The sequence below is a fragment of the Athene cunicularia genome, assembly GCF_003259725.1.
Source record: "Athene cunicularia isolate RWA chromosome 5 unlocalized genomic scaffold, athCun1 chr5_part3, whole genome shotgun sequence".
NCBI lineage: Eukaryota > Metazoa > Chordata > Aves > Strigiformes > Strigidae > Athene > Athene cunicularia.
In genome coordinates, this window is record NW_020799103.1 from 2,219,491 (window position 1) to 2,236,466 (window position 16,976).

Below are 16,976 nucleotides of genomic sequence, written 5' to 3' on the forward strand. Positions count from 1 at the left end.
ATTACTACTCTGATAACGTTGTTCAAAGTTTAAAAGACTGTCAGTAATGTAGGAACAAAAAGATAAGTGGTAAGACCATTCTGAATTTGATATGAGGAGAAAGCACACTGGAACAAAATAAAATCCCTTAATAGCAAAGCCTTGTAAAAATAAACAAGGCTTAAAGCTGGGGGTGTATTATGGCATGTGTTGCAGAAGCTCAACACAGATATTTTTACTCATGATCTCTTGAATAACTGGGAAATATACCAAATAGATACTGGTTTTGTACGATATAGACAGATTTAAAATGTCTCGAGCAACAGGAGCTGTTTAAAAATCATGCCCCTGAAATTGTTGCGCTTAGATGGGACAAGATTTTCAGAAGTGATGAGTAACCTTGAGTGTCTCTGTTCCTGTGTCGCAAAGGACGTTTGCTAAGCCCTCGCTGCAAATTATATTTATCTCTTCCCCTAAGTATATTCCCAGCTGGGCACCAAAAATGGAAGCACACTGAATCAGTAAAAACTATTAATTTTGCTTTAAAAGGAATTCTGATAGAATTCTCATCCTCTTCACCTGGGGGCTTCTGATGCAGAAAGGTCAAGAAGATAGGGGGTTTATAATGAGAGAACAAGACTAGTAAGAAGAATCGTTAGCAGTATTAATTACTGCTCCTTCTGTGGCGTCCGTGGACTGGCTTGGCAGGATATGGGCAAAATGTTTAATTTAACAGTGTGTTATCAACGGGATAAATGGACAAGAAGGTTCTGCAGTATTGTCTTCATATGATTGCAGTGTGTCTGAAAACACGAGTGAGTTGTAGGATGACTGCTTAATAGTAACAGAGCTGGTTTCATTAGATTGCGCGATGAGGAACATTTCCTAACTCAGGAGTGCTAAGCCTGTGGGAAAGTTGTTAATTTGTCGTTGAACGCTGTCATTCCAGTCTCTGATGGCCTGAGCAACAGGATATAGATGTTGAATGGTTAAAAATGTGAGGTGGCAAGAATTGCCTGTGGTTCATGATGGATCTGAGACTGTTAATACTTTCCTTTGCTTCCATCTAGTCATTCTACTTCTGACATCCATGAGTGCAACATATCCCTCCAAAAAGGACGGCTTGCACGCTACCAAATTAATAACACCAAGTTAAAATATCTTTAAAGGATTTATATAATACTGTTTGAGTCCTTGTATTTTATGTATAAAAATAAAGGAACAGATATGCACCATGTTAAGCAAATTGTTGACTTAGTATTTTAGAAACTGAAGTATATATTAAACTAGGCATTCTTTTTTCTCACTGTAGTCAATGGCAGTATTCCCAGTAGTGTTAGTGAGTGCAGGAATAAGCCAGAGAGCTGTTTTCACGTGAGTTAAATGAGGGTACAGTAGATTATTCTTTCAAGAAGTTGGAGCCTATTTTAAAAAATTGTGGTGTGGGTTTTTTTTGGGTTTTTTTTGTGGTTTTTTTTTATGTGGTTTGGCTTGGTTATTTCTTATATGAGAGCAACATGCAGTCATTGTTTGCATGAAAAATGCATTAAAACTTGACTAAAATGTTTTAATGAGTCATGGAGGGACTGTACTAATGCCTTCATCTGTTAGATTTTATGCAAAATGAAGGGCTGTATCATTCAAACTCAGTGCTCTGAAATAGGATGGAAATCTCTAACAGGGACTGTTCACTGCAGTTAGGAAGCAGCAGACTCCGTGTTAGTCTAGATAAATCTAGCAACGTTAATGGAAAGCTTCTGTCAGAAACTAGATGGAGGCAGTAGCACTTTGTGGTTTTTCAGTTTCTCAGCAGGTGGTCAGAAGGTGTCCAAAAACTGAGAAAGAAGAGCTCTGAGTCTGCCATTTCAGACTTGCCCTTTCAGTTATGACTGCGACGAGGTTACAGCACAGCCCGAGAGCACCGCGGAGTCCGCCGTGAGAGCTCCACACCCGCTGGATACTTAAAACTATGCAAAGAGGAAAGCCTAACTTTATTAGGCAGTCACAAATTCAAAAATCAGAGGTCACGTGCATATCGCATGAAAATCACTTGAAGTCTAGAAGTGACTAATATGAATGTGTATTAAATTATTACCCTCCGGTTTCCAAACACACAGATTTCTTTAGATACCTTCTCAGAAAGTAAGTGAAAGCCAAGATGTTCATTCAGTATCTTGGTTCTACCTTGTTTTTAGGGAAAAATGCTGAACGTGTAACACTGATGAAAAAATTGTGGTGTTTTGTGTCGCTAATGAAAACACACGTACCTGGAGAAAACCTTCCGTGTGTGTGCAGTCAGAGGGGTTACAGGAAGGCAAGGGATGAAATTACTTGTAAAAGGATGAATGTAGTAAGGTTATTTTAAAGATGAGAAATAGACCTACACAGGAGTTATCTTAGTATTTCACAGGTTATGTCCTGTGGTTTTCATTTTATTGGCTTAAGGGAAATAAATTTAGCTTTTATTTCCAGAATAAAAAATCCTGGCGCGGAAGAGGAATGCCCAGAGCAGGCAGCGCGAAAGAAAATGTCAGGGGCCAAAAGCATGATCCTCGTATCAGATTGTATTTATTTGTCTGAAGTGATGCTGGAATTCATCCACCCAAATCTTTGTCGTTCAGAGATGTAGTACAAGGCTTTTTTCCGAGCCGTGGTGAATGACATGAGGATGCATGACGCAAGTAGGTCACCTTGCCTGACTTGATTTGTCCAGTATCCTCTACATAATCAGTAGTAATGTCCATCACTAATGACTCCAAGAGGTTGAAAATGGATTTTATAACTGATGTAATTAAAAAAGAACATTAAAGAGAACTTGTTTCTAGGATTACCTAGCAAATAAAGGTTATGATTAATAGTTAAAGATAGACCAAAGTAAATATCTGCTGATGTTCTGAGAGCTTTGTGTCTTCACAGTGGGTTCTTATTCAGTGATCTTTGTCCCAGCGTACAGAAAATCCTGATGTAAACAGAACTGTAGCAAGCTGAAACGTTCTATTTGTAGATCTAGAGGAAAAATAAAAGTAAAATAAACCAAAACACCCATGTATAGTAGAAGAGATGGATGTACTTTTAAAAAAAAACCCTCAGCCTGCCATAACCCTGGCCACTTTATTGGGCTTTGGGTGAGTATCTCAGAGTGAGTCAGATTAAAAGGACGAGGCACCTTGGAACCATGGTTCATGACTGTTAATGGCCGCTGATGGTGCAGGCTGATCCCCTGAACAACGATCCAGAGTTAGGTGGTTCTTGGCCATACCATAAAAGTTAAAAATCACAGTCTAAGTCCTTTCTCCATGTGCAGTGTCTGTGCCTGTTTGTGTTATCCAAACCTCACTCTCTCACTCACTTTGCAGATGTTTTCAGAGCTAGTGCTCTGAAAAGAAGTCAGGCATTTTTGTAACGCCTAAAGTAGAGAGTAGGCTACTCAAATTTACCAGAACATAAGCACTGAATAAAAAATAATAATAATCATGTGAAGTTAGAAATATCCTGAAGCTTTTTGATCTCTTACTAAATGAGGACGCAGCTGTAAATGAAATTGTCAGTTCTTTTGAGCACGGGCCAGGCTATACATAGCAAGTGAGCATTAGTTAACTGCTGCTTTTAGAGTGAAATCAGCTTTCTGTTCACATTTCTATTGTTGAGAGGTGTGCTTTTCAAGTCTCTACGCAGATCACTGGAGAACGTCTGATGTAAGTAGTAAAACGGATCAGAGTAACATTTCTTCAAAGACCGATACGCAGTCCCCGGTTTCTGTTGAAGTAGCTTTGTGACAATAAAGCAGTTTTGCCAGTTGACAGACAAAAGAAATGTAGTGACTTCAACAATGCTGTACTTTATAATTATTCTTCTTCCTTAGCTGTACACCATGGGTCAGGTAGGTGAAAACCCAGACCAGTTGGCTGGCTGACTTCCCAGGCTGTCTTTTTCGTGCTGTTGAAAAGTAAACAAAGTAGCTAGGTTTATCTTAAGTGAATTAATAAAATGCCTGCACAGCTGAATTTTTTTGACAGGTTTCTTTCCACAATCTAATTGCAGCAAAATTGGAGTAAGCAGAATGACACTAAGGGAAATTGGATAAGAGTTTTCTTTCTAGATACCTTCCTTTGGCCATCAGTAAAGGGATGAAGAATACTTTGGAGAAAAAATAAAATCTTGGTGTCAAAGACAATCTGTATTTAAGACATTGCAACATAAGGGGAAAAAATTGAAAAAAACTAAAACTAGTCTCACACAGCTTTCCCAGCAGCTTCGAGGCACTGAGAGTGTTGTGAAGGCTTTAAAGGCTCATGAGAGAAAGATAAATGCCTCCTCCACCTACTCTAGTCTGGTGGTTCCTTCCACAAGTTCTCCAAAAGGGAACACTGAGTTCTCTGCTGACTCCCTGCAGAGCATCCCTGGCATGATGCTGCTTTTGAGTTGTCACATTTGGCATGGAAATTGTGTCAGTAGGTGGAAGGAGATCAAGAAGAGACCAAGCATATTTTTTAGGCTCTTCAAATATGTACCAGTCCTCTGAGTTTGTCTGACACACAGCCCTGGGCAGCGCAAAGTTGATGTGTGTTTCTGCTACTGTTCTACTGTCCTTTTCCTTTGGAAAGCATATCAGAATGAGGAATTGGGCTCAAAAGTTTTATGAGTGTCAGGTACATGTGGTTAGCTGCAGGAAAAAAAGATTGACGTTAAGGTAGGAACGGAGAAGCCTGGGAAAAATCCTGGAGTAAAAAAGCTCTGCTGACAGACTGAAGTTTTAATGGCAGACGCAGCTGGGATCGTTGTGGTACCCTACAAAACTCAACACTGCACACAGGTTTGAGTTGAATTGGCCTTTATCCCACCTACCTGAAGTGGATAAACAGTACTTGGTTTTACCCCTCAACTAGCAACTGTATGTCCTTTCATTGAGAAAAAGAGATAAAAGGCTCTACGTGCAGCCCTGATCTCCCCAGAAGTATACTTTTCTTAAGTCATTCAATAAATGTGGCAATTTTTCACTTGGAAACAAATTTGTGTAGGCTCAGGAATTTGGAAATCTGTGAAATTCTGTGTACGAACAGGATTAGATGGTAATGATTTAATTGGTGGTTGAGCCTGCGGACAAACTATGCATCCCAGATCTTTTCAGTAATTATATCTTTGCATGGAGCGACAGGTTTTTGCAGTTTAGGTCTCAGACAGTAATTACAAACCAGATGCTATTTTAGGCACAGCCTGCAGTACACCCATGGTACTTGTTTTGAAATTCAAAACAAACACAAAGGCACGGTTGGAGCACTTGAGGCAGAAAGATGAATTAAAGTCACGTAAGGTAACGTGGCATCATGCACAGATACACGAATTGCTCTAAGAGTACTGGATGTATTATAATAATCTTTATTTGGGTTCATGGTCATGAGTATGACAGTGGTTTTGGTGGAATTATTTTTTCAAAGTTTTGTCTTGAATCTTACGGGTCAAAAAGCTCAGGTTTCGTTTGCAGACTCTGTCGCATAAAAATCACTGTGTGTCGCTATTTGGGGGCTCGGAATAGTCAGGGTGAATTGTTTCCTGATAAAAACTGACACACTGTGAAAGCCATCCCTGTAACGGTATGTTGGGAGAGTCTGGGTGAGAGACGTAGTGCAGTTTAGGGACAAAATGTCATACTCAACCTCTGTTCTCCACACTCCTGCCGTTTTCAAAGCAGCCTGCATTCTCTGGAATAATGAGGGAGGTGTGGTGATCAGCTGTGTATTGGGGTGCTGCCTTGTGCGTTGAGGCAACGGGAAGGCCATGGTGTATCAGGCTGGGAATTCCTCAAAGAGAAAGGGGGGGCTTCTGGCTGCAGGTCGTAACTTGAGTGCTCTGTGCCTGCTTTTCCCAAAGAGTTTCTATATTTATGATTCAGCCACTCTGCTTTGCTCTAGTGACCCCCCCTGCAGGGCTGTGTCCAGCTCTGGGGCCCCAACATCAGAAGGGCACGGACCTGCTTGAGCAGGTCCTGAGGAGGCCATGAAGATGCTTGGGGGGCTGGAGCCCCCCTGTGAGGACAGGCTGAGAGTTGGGGGGTTCAGCACTGGAGAAGAGAAGGCTCCGGGGAGACCTTACAGTGGCCTGCCAGGACTGATAGGGGCTACAGGAAAGGGAGGAGGGACTGTATCAGGGGCTGTAGGGATAGGATGAGGGGTAACGGTTTTAAACTGACAGAGGGCAGATTTAGATCAGATCTAAGGCAGAAATTCTCCCCTGTGAGGGGGGTGAGGCCCTGGCACAGGCTGCCCAGAGAAGCTGTGGCTGCCCCCTCCCTGGAAGGGCTCAAGGCCAGGTTGGACGGGGCTTTGGGCAACCGGGGCTAGTGGAAGGTGGCCCTGCCCGGGGAAGGGGTGTGGGACTGGATGATCTTTAAAGTCCCTTCCATCCCAAACCAGTCTGTGATTCTATGGTTATAGCAGCATTAGAAACAGAATTCTGCCTGCTAAACTGATAATTACAAAACTTCATAAAGGTTCAGTATATAATTTTGTTGTTATTATTAAGAATGGTTTCCCCAACAAATATTTTTTACTGACAGTTTTTTCTTGGGGTAAGAATCTAACACTAGCTGTCTTACTGACTTTTTTCACACTTCTAAATGATTTTTTAATATGAGAGCTGCTTTAGTTAGGCTCTTTTAACCAGACTGCCTGTTCGGACACACATTATGGAACGTTTACAACTTTCCCTACTTGTGCTTGTATTGGAACATAAATTCACTGAATGTTATTTGCACGTTATTCAGTGGTTTAAGGCTGTGACCTTTCGGATGGTGTGGTGGACCAGATTAAAGAGTGTGGTTAATTAATTTGGAAATGATAAATGCATAAGTATAGCCAGCGAATTATTTGGTGCTGTTTAAATGGCAATATTGGAACACCCTCCAGGGTGATAAGAACAGTGGCTCAAAACAGGCTTTGTTCTTGCACTATAAAGGGACCATTCTGGCTCCCAGTGCCGAGTGCTGGAATTCCTCTTTGCACACCCAGTGCAGGGGAAGAGCTCAAGCCCAGTCCATCCACCGATTTCTAGTTCAAGACAGAGAGGTAGATTTTTATTTTTCTTAGTATTTACACTACAAGCCTTATAAAAATGTGCATGTTGTTTATATTAGAAACCTCTATTGGGACCCACCATGACAAATTTAAGTGACAATATTGTCGGACACGAACGGAATCGGTTTGCAGTACAAAACACCACGTGATTTCCTCCCGGGAATGGGTACTTTCGGAGTTACAAAGTTTGCCAACCTGATCGCATCTTTAGACACAGGGGTTAGTCCCTGTTCTGCATCTCTGCTCCTTTCTGACTTACTGATTTCTTACTGTAACAGCCCGTGTCTTCAGCTCTTTAGGGAATCACTCTGCGCTCGCCCTCCTGTCACTTCAGGCGCCTTTTAGACAGTTGTGTGTCCTCACTAGGCATTCCCCTGGGGAGAGTCATAGTAAAGCTTGCTATGAGCAAGGCGTCTCCCTTCATTTTCATCTCACCGGACAGTAGCTGTGAGGATCAGTAGGCTCCTCAGGTTTAATGTTACGTGGGATGTTTTATTTGCTATTGGTGAGACTTTTTCAGTGAGGATTCTCAACCTTTGGCTTCTCACTTTCAGTTTATTAACAGGCTCCTGCAATCAGTCTTACAGCTGTCCCAGTCTTAATGGAGTTTTGTTTCAAGTCTGTAGGCTACATATAAAGACTTAAAGGGTGATTCTGCTGGAAAAGTGTCTTGAAAGGAGAGATGTGTGGGCCTGTTTTGACAGAGGAAAAGGCTTTTCCTTGCTTTTTAATAAAGAAACAGAAACATGCAGAACAGTATTTCTGAAAGACATTAAACCCAGTTTTGAAGTTCATACACCTCCTCTGCTGTAGTATAGTTTATAGTGATTTATGTGACAGAAAGGGATAATTAGCGCTACATTCATTGCCAGGGGTAAAATGCCTATCTGTGTGTGTGTGTTCATTTTCCATCTCTTGTTATCGTAGCACACCAGCTGTCCGGAGCACCATTTACAGGGACCTGTATGTGATACAGAAAACCAGGAGTCTGCACAGGGCCTAAAGGCGTTAACACTATTAAAGACAATATCAATTTCAGAACTACAGCCCCAATCTTGTTTCTTTTCCATGCATCTGTGATATCAAACAGTCCCAAGAAGAAAACAGAACTATGTTGAATTCTTTTCTAGTTGCATGAAATTATTGTTTTGCGCCCCATTTTGTACGTCGGCAGCCCTTTATTAATGTGGTAGGTGCAAGTAGGCTAGATCTTCCACATGAGAAAAGACTGAACTTAACCCCGAAGAGACTGAGAAACTCTTAATCATTAATTAGATGTCATGCACAGGTAGAACCCTTGCTGACAGATACGTAATTTCAGTAGGTGTGAAAATAGGCAAGAAAAAAAGGACAACAGTATTGCCTTTTTAGGTGCAGTTTGTGTGGTCATACCAGATACATCCGTGCTTTCTTTTCCATTTGTTTCTGGGCTCTGCCAGGGGTCCCCTGGGAATTTCCCTGAGCCATGTGTCAGGTGTTGACAGAAGGATTGCTAATTTTGCTAAATTTTGGTAATGTAACACACTGTCACTTGGTAGAAGCACTTCTGTAGCTTCTTGATTTTCTTCTTAATATTAAATATATATGAGATTCGTGTTTGATAGCTCTAAAAATCTTTCTGTAATGATGACTGTGGCCATGGGATGAAACAAGGAGGTTTCAGTATCCAGCCCCCCCCCAATTATGTTTGAGTGTTGGAAATTAACTGTCATGCTTTGTCTCTCTGGTTTCATTTATTTTACCAAAACACAACATCTATGGAGAAAAAATGAGTTAAAACATTTCCAAAGTGTTTGCCGACTTTCTGGATAATGAATTGAACTTTAATATATTAAATACAAAATAGTAATAAATTACATACTGCACAGTTTCTTACAGAGTTTTTATTAAGATCAAAACTGATTTGTTCAGACTAGATTTATATAAATAAATCACAGTACATTTTTACTTGTGTTCAGAAGGTTGTCATACATATTATAAAATTAAGAAATTTCTTTGTCCCTCAAACCATCACTGCAAAAGGAATCATGCATTATTTCTACTGAATGAACAAAATGCCCACCTAATTGAGAGAGCCTTGATACAGGTATGGCTCTACTCTCCAAAATTAGACATGAAACATAGAGATTACCAGGACTATTTATTGAACAAGAAATAATATAGTACAATGTCCATGTGTTATTAAAACCAAAAGTATACCAAAACAACACACCTCTCTTCACACACCTTTGCAATGGGTATTAAAAATGACAGCTGGCCGGCATGCAACTGAGTCAAACGTTCCAGTTTTACAATGTCTACCTTTGAGCAAAAGAAGGAGGAACTAAAAAAACCCCAGACAAAACGAACATACAAAGGAACAGCCCAGATGCTTACAAGCCCTCGTGTCGCCTTCCCCTCTGTGCCACACGCGCTGTGTTCGGTCAGGAGGTGAGGAAAGCCCCGGGGATACCTTCCCCGAATCGTGTCCATCGCCGCCTCTGCCTCAGTGCCCTTTAGGACCTTCAAGGAGATGCGGGTCCTCTCGGAGAACCGCCGGAGCCTGCAGAACGTGCGGCTGTGGTTCCTTGCCCAACCCACTGTATCAGAAATTACCTGTAAGCGCAGCTCTTGAAACTACTCAGCCTTGAACGTGCGGTGCCCTTAGAGGATAATTCACACCTTGCGCAGCTCGGATCACGCGGTGTAAGGCTGTCACTTCAGAACAGGATTATGGTTGCAAGCAAGGCCTTGCGCTAATTACAGCAAGATTCAAGGTGACACTGTTATGAAGTGTGTCCCGCTGCCATTTCCCCCAGCACAGAGAGCTTCTATTATTTTCTACAGTGTTGTGGATTACTTTCTTCGCATCTTTTTTTTCCTTCTAGATAACAAAGCCATTGTTTTCTCACTCGGTACCGAGATGTAATCATTTGACAATGCACTGTTCTAAAGGGAAGAAAGCATTTAATTGACGACACTTCAGACTGAGTCACCTAGTCTATGGTTTTTTTACTTCTTTCTCTTCAAACAAAATGCATTAATAGTAATTTCAGATAGATTTCGAACTGGGTCAAACAGATTTTTCAACTGAATTTCCAGTCTCTTTCTCCCTTTTCAACTACTGTGTGTTACTTTTAAACTAAAAGAGGGTCTGCAGCTAATTTTTTTTTTTCAATGGCAAATAGGTCCCCTCAGTGCTCGAATGTTGCCAAGTGATAAAATGTAAATATGTTTTTTGTACCCCTGACTTTGGGTGCTCATGTTAATAGAGCTACGTGTCATGTTTGGTGCTTAAAACCAAGCAAATTAAGCCAAACCAACCAAACAAAAAAAACCCCACCAAGAACAAAATCAACAACAAAAAACCCCTCCAACAATCTTTCCCTCAAGCCAAGAAGGGTGGATTAACATAAACTCTTATTTTTAATTCTTTTGCATTGCCCTTTGCTGTTGTTTCACTTTGTATTGAACCAGCAGTTCCCCTACTGGTAGTTAAATTGAGCCTCTTTATAACAAGTTTCTCATGTGTACTGCTTTGGTGTTTTATGGATCCACTGGCACAGAAAGCTGAAATGGGCATTGACTGGTAGGAACAGTTTGAGCACTAGGTGTTTTATATTACATGTTTTCTTTCCGTTCTTGTGGTCCCTGCTTCCCCAGGGATGGCAGAATTGATTGAGATGCATGTCTGTTTGTCCACTGCCAGGATTATTTACAGGGAAAAACAAAACGAAAAGAGAACAGAAACGCTTTTAATGTCTTGTGATTTCGGTGGAAACAGATATAAGAAATATTTGAGCACTCAACTGCAAAAAGGTTGGGCTGCGAGTATTTTGGCACGGGAATATCACACAACCGCCCGTCGTACTCTGCCTCGGTGGCAGTGGTTTGGAAGGCTTTGCCGCTGACACGCCCTGCTTTTTCGTAGCACGACATCTGAAATGGTGGCTTGTTGCGGAAAACTAAAAGTAACATTTTAATAGCACATTGTTAATGAGTGGAGTGGGATTCAGATCTTGCTGAGACGCATTTCTAAGGGATTGCCTTTCCTATTTTAGAATTATGATACTTGTCGTACAGCATAATTATGCATTCACAGGGAATAAGAAAACAAATGAGGGCTGCAGCTTTGAAATTATTCTTGTGAGCCTTCTACTAATTTACCTCTGAGAATCAGTTCAGAAAAGAAAGATGGAACAGAATTGGGATTGTAGTTTTCACTGGGTTTCCAGGTGATTTTGTAGCAGTATGTCCTCTGTTCCTTCCAGTGTTGTACTGTACTGCAGTCCAAAGACAGCAGAGGTCTACTGGTCCACCAAAACCATAATGTGAAAATATTTCAGGTCTAGGGGATGACATTGGTTAAGTGGAGTATAAAGGTGAAGAGTGAAGCATCCACATATAGAAAATAGCTGTCATTCCATATATGCACTGCTAGAATAAGGCAGGAATTTGTAAAAAGCACATCATAACAGTTTGCAAGTCATGAGTCAGCAAGAATTAGGGGAATTTAATAAAAAATTAGGTTTTCTTCCTCATCCCTAAGCCTTTGAGGTATGCTAGATTCCACTTTAAATGCTCACTGAACAAAGATTATTATTATTTTTTGTTATAGAGCTGTGTTCAAAATCATTCTCTTGATGCCAGACCCTTAAGCATTAAATACACCGAGCATGGTAATAAAATAAAAATCCACTGGCCATTATGATACCACCTTTCAGTTGACGTCCCTTTGAGTTGCTAGAGGCAAATCTTGGAAAGGCTTCTGCACTCTTCCATGGACGCAGCATGAGGCTGCTGAAGAGGTTTTCCTTTTTACAGCAGTTTCTGCTGCTGACACTGCGGCGGGAGAGCCGGCAGCTGCCCGCCCTGCTCTCCAGGCAGGGATGCACGTGGAAGGATTTGTCCTGGAAATCAAAGAACTCGACTCCAAAGGAAGAGTTCTCCTTCTCTGCTCATGCTCATCTCCCCATGTTGACTCCTGGGAGATGAGCTTGGGTAAAGAGTGCAGGATTTTGCCTGAAGTGAGGATCATGCATGAGCAGATATGAACATGGTACCGTGTCACTGGCCTGCTGATACAAAGCTTCGATTGAAAGTGCAGTGAACTAGTTTTGCCAGGGCAACTTTGCATTTTTCATTTTTCTGGAAACGTGCAGTTACCATCTGAAATGTTGCCTGGGCAGGTTTTGAAGAGTTGTTTAGTTTGCCTTGTCTATGGTAGCTGTATTCTCCATGGCATGGCATGAAATTTTTGAAATCTACTGTACTTTACAGGACTTGTGCTTCATAGCTGCAGCACACATTTACAACGGATCCAAGATTTCCTGCAAGTGCCAAGCTGCACTTTACCCACTAGCAATTCTGATTTTCTGGAAAATCTTCATCGATATAGTTTGTAAAATGAACTTTTTCAGATTTTGGATCAAAATGTTAAATATTTTCTTCAATCTGCGAATGCATATTTGTGTCAGCAAAATTGGAAATCCCAAATGCCTGGTGAGAATTCAACACATGCAAGACATGAAGGGATGCGTGTGCACATAAACTTATCTGAACTGTATCTAAAGACCAGGGCTCCCTATCTGTAAGTACACAGCAGGCAACTAGATTGTATAAAATACCCATATTTTGGATTTGTGTTTTTTTTAAATAAAAATCCCGGTGTAAAAACTTCAATCAAATTCTCTCTAGAAAAGTCTGAAGGAAGAGAGAACTCCATCCATGGCTAAGTAAGTGGCCAAAATTTATCCCAGGGGTTCTTGTTCCGGGGCGTAGAGTTTATTATGTGAAAGAGTTCAGTGTTTTGATTTTTTTTTTCTTTTTTTTTTAATGGTCAGAATTTTTCAGCATTTACAATATACCATCATGTAAAGTAGCCCTGTTAATTCTACTGCAAGTAATAAAGAAAGTTTTCACAGGCACGATAAATTAGGAACAGCATTTTAAGATGACACTGTGTGTGTGTGCAGATGCATGCACATGTGAGTGCCTGTTTGTATGATAAAGCGTAGCCACCTCTGATATGCTTTCAACTTTTTGCAGCATCGTGGACACAACTAAGACTGGAAAATCATCCTCAAAGGTTGAGGACTAACAGCCTCCATGTTATACAGATGGTTATCTTCTTTCTCAAAGAACATACTCTCATTACAAATACCATATGTATCTTGGTCTCACCCAACAGAACTTTTTTTTCAGATGTGAAGGATTTCTGCAGAGAACCATATTAATTCGTTATGATGTAAGGTATAAGGAGGCACCAACTGAGACCGAGGACACAACCTGTCTTAAAAAAAGAAATGTCCGATGACAATCATTCTTGAAAAATAAAAAGATTTAGAAAGCTATCCATTCAAAATACCGCACCTGTTTTTTTGCAAATACAAGAACTGTATTTGTTGCCTCTCATATTTGTTGGTTTTCACTGCCATCGCGCTGCTTGTAAAACCTGGGTTACTCTAACGAACAGAAAGTACGACTTGAATTTGGGTAATGCTTACGACCATACAAATAATCTATCAGTAGCAATAGTCAGCTGGAAAATTAATGCCACAAGTGGATAACATTACGCTACTTGAAACCAATAGCTCTTCACAGAGTAGAAGACTGAGGGTCCTATTCAGCAAATATTCAGGGTCCTATGGATGTGGCCACAGAGGTTCCAGAAGCTCTCGCTGAGTCTAATCCTGATTCAGGAACCAAAATGATATGCTGTGTATATATTTCTCTGCACAGCCTGGATGCGCTGGACACCCTCCCCCACTTGATTCCTGGGAAGGAAAAAAAATATGTCTCTGTTTAGCTCAGTGACATGAAAAGCAATCCACAGTAATGAAATCTAAAGAAGTTAGCCAGGCATGTATGAAAAGAACAGGATGCCTGTAAAAAGGGAAGAGCTGTCAAAACCTAATTGTGGGCTCTGGCTGCAATAAAATCTATCAAAGAGGGAAGACAGGTTGGATATAAGGATGTAGACAACTTCTGCTAAGAGACACTTCTCGTATTCAGGGGAATGGTCACCGTTACACTACTCCTCACGTGCATTGTCATTCCTATCAGTGCTTGGCTACAGCAAGAGCTTGGCGATGTGTTTTCTACACCCAGCTCCCAAATGCCCACCCATTTCAAGGGTGGCACTTCAGGCAGTAGCTAACGTCATTGAGGGCACAAACATGTAGGCAGAGCTCCCCCACTTAACTCGATCTTCTTTCACAGCCTACTTGCACGTTGGCAGTGCCCATGCTCTGAAAAGGCACGGAGCCTTCCCTTCGCACCGCAACCGAGCCCGCGAGCACTCCAAGGTCTCCCTGCTGCAACTGCGCTGCTGTGGTCCCCGGGCACCAGTAAATGGACAAAGGGCAGGACTGTGGTATTTTTGCCATTTTGAGCATCTTCCTATTGCCTGACAATTATTTATGGAATTACCTAGGGTTAGTGCTTTACAACCAAGTAGGAAGAGTCCTCAGTTGCATTCTGATAACCCGGCTGCACTCTGATGCATAAAGTATACTCAGAGAGGCTACAAACTGCCTGCCTCGGTATGTTAAGTGCTTACGGCATCGCTCGTGGCTTGTTATGAGTACTATGGTCTTTCCTGTCCTTCAGCACTGGGAGTAACATCGTGGCTGTTCATAGTAGTTCTTTTCACTGGGATTACTGCCTGACTTTAGCCAGTGACAGCAACAATAAAAGTCAGTCATCGTAACTCTTAGGAAGCAATTTAGTTAGGTCTTTGATGAATTGTTGTGTCTCATGACTCAGGATTAGTATTCCCTGTATTGGGGAGAGGATTAGACAGAGGGATTAAAAGGACATCTTTACCCCACTGGACTCTGTGGAATAGCCCCTGAGGATATGGCTAAGAAAGAGTTCAACAGGAATGCCAAATTTCTGCTGAATAGGTTAAAAGGGTGAGGAAGCCTCTTCGGCAGCCATCCAAGCGCAGAAGACCTGCATAACATTTCTGCTGAATAGGGCCCTAAAGACAAAAAACAAAACAAAACAAAACAAAAAAAACATAGGAACCTTGAAAAGCTTTTCGGATTGTGTCGCTTCTTATCAGCGCCTCAGATCTCCAGAAACACTTAAACATTATTTTTTTTTTCAGTGTGGTTAGGCATCCTTTGAGATGTGGCATGGATGATATATTGTTACAAGAGAAGAAGTAAAATTTAGTTGCTATATATAAAAAAAATAGGTCTTGGTTGTTCTGAAACAAGATCCATTTCTTTATATCAATTATCAGTGAAAGTTACCCAAGATCTTATTTTAAAAACAAAACCAAACCTTTAGTTCAGCGTATAACGTTTGGTGTTTTCATGTATATTAAAAACATTAATAAGTTTCTGTCTCCCTAAAATTGAAAGGAGCAGACTTCACTTGCATGTTCTATTTGACTTTTAGTATCAGTGTTTCCGAGCCCTTTGCTAGGATTTAGCGCATGCACGTGGATCCTGGTTTTGTTCATAAAATGTTATCCAACTTCTAATGCCGTATGGAGGAATATGCACAATTACGGTAACGGGGAAGCAAGAAATAAAAGTCTTACCTCTGCAAGAGGATGCCAGTGAGCAATGGGTTTCCGAGGGTATGAGAGCATTTCGTTCCAGTGGTCTCGACCTAGACTTTCTGCATCGTTGCCTACTTGACATACTCCAATGACCTCATTGTGACCTACACTGTGAAAATGTTCCATATTTTTTTCTTAAAATTTTACCTTTAGAACCACACCATTTATATATTTCATTAGAAACATCAATCATGGATTTTTAGAATTGATTCTTGCCTGAAAAATATAACGAACTATAAAATACGTAGGTTTGCTCTTCACGTTTCCCACCAATCAGAATGATTCCATATTTTCCCCATTACAGCATACACTGTGTGTCTGTGTGCGTTTGTTTCTTATTTTTGCATGAAGAACGTAAAAAAGTTCTTTGCCTGTGTTCTGTAATTAGTTGCAAATACAGGTAAACACTAAGCCATCATTTCAGAAGCAGAGGCATGTGTCTAAGGGGTTAGCGTAATCGTGCACAAGCAGAACATCAGTGCGTGGACTGGCTGATTATATGTTCAGTTACTTCAGTTCTGACAAATATATATGCAGCTCCGTTATGTCAGTTATGGATGCAAATCTAGATTTTAAAATTTAGAAAGGATATTCTGCCTGACGATACCGGAAATTTTAGCTTTCTACCAAAGTCAACATGACATTAATTTCCCATTCGTTAGGGAAAAAAAAGGTAACGTTGTTTCTGGATGCAAATCTACTGTGCAAGATTTTATAAGCCAATAAGATGACGTTATTTTACAGCTACAGGTATCTCACCGGTCATAATCCATAACAGCTATCGACAAGTTAATTTGGTCAATGTTTTCTGGAGGGACGTCAAAGACTATGGCTTCATTGTAAACGGGATTAAGGGTATTCCTCTTGGTGGAAGTTTTTCTTTTCTTTAGTCGCCTTCCTTCACACATTAAAGAAACCTTCACGTAGGGATCTGTGTGAATCATAAGAACAAGGTTGGTTTTCTTTGGTTGTTTTTAAGCAAACATAAATGGAAAGTGAAGGGAGCAGCCTTCTTGTATGCCCATACCTGCTGGTGGCATTAGTCACTCGGACCTGACTGGAATTTGAGCTTCTTTATTACCACGGAATGCCCGGGAGGCAGTGGACCTTTGAAAGCTTTACCTGGTTCACTGCTTACAATGAACAATTTAGGTTCAAGAAGCTCCTTGCTGTGTACCAACTTCTCAAAGGGTATTAAAATATCCACTGAACCGTGTTATACGTGACTGTTTTATACAGCAACCTGCGTATCAGCCTATTTATAACAGCCTGATTACTTGTACAGATTTGTAGGACAGACAGAAGATAACAATATTTTACATAGTGGAATTTACTGATGTATGCTTAAATATAATTCGAAGTGTAACAGTTAG

The 16,976-nt window shown here is 40.9% G+C and overlaps 1 protein-coding gene across 1 annotated transcript in view; it reads right to left on the reverse strand.

Annotated features, from left to right (window-relative positions):
* Positions 1–10,546: 10,546 nt before the first annotated feature.
* Positions 10,547–16,976, reverse strand: part of SYT9 (synaptotagmin 9) — a 45,202-nt gene continuing 38,772 nt past the window's right edge. Inside the window, exons 6-9 of the mRNA XM_026850678.1 lie at positions 16,363–16,534; positions 15,583–15,712; positions 14,856–15,012; positions 10,547–13,804 (exon numbers count right to left, since the gene is read on the reverse strand). Coding sequence (XP_026706479.1) covers positions 14,905–15,012; positions 15,583–15,712; positions 16,363–16,534 — 410 coding nt within the window. The 3' untranslated portion in view covers positions 10,547–13,804; positions 14,856–14,904. The remainder of the gene's footprint in view (positions 13,805–14,855; positions 15,013–15,582; positions 15,713–16,362; positions 16,535–16,976) is intronic.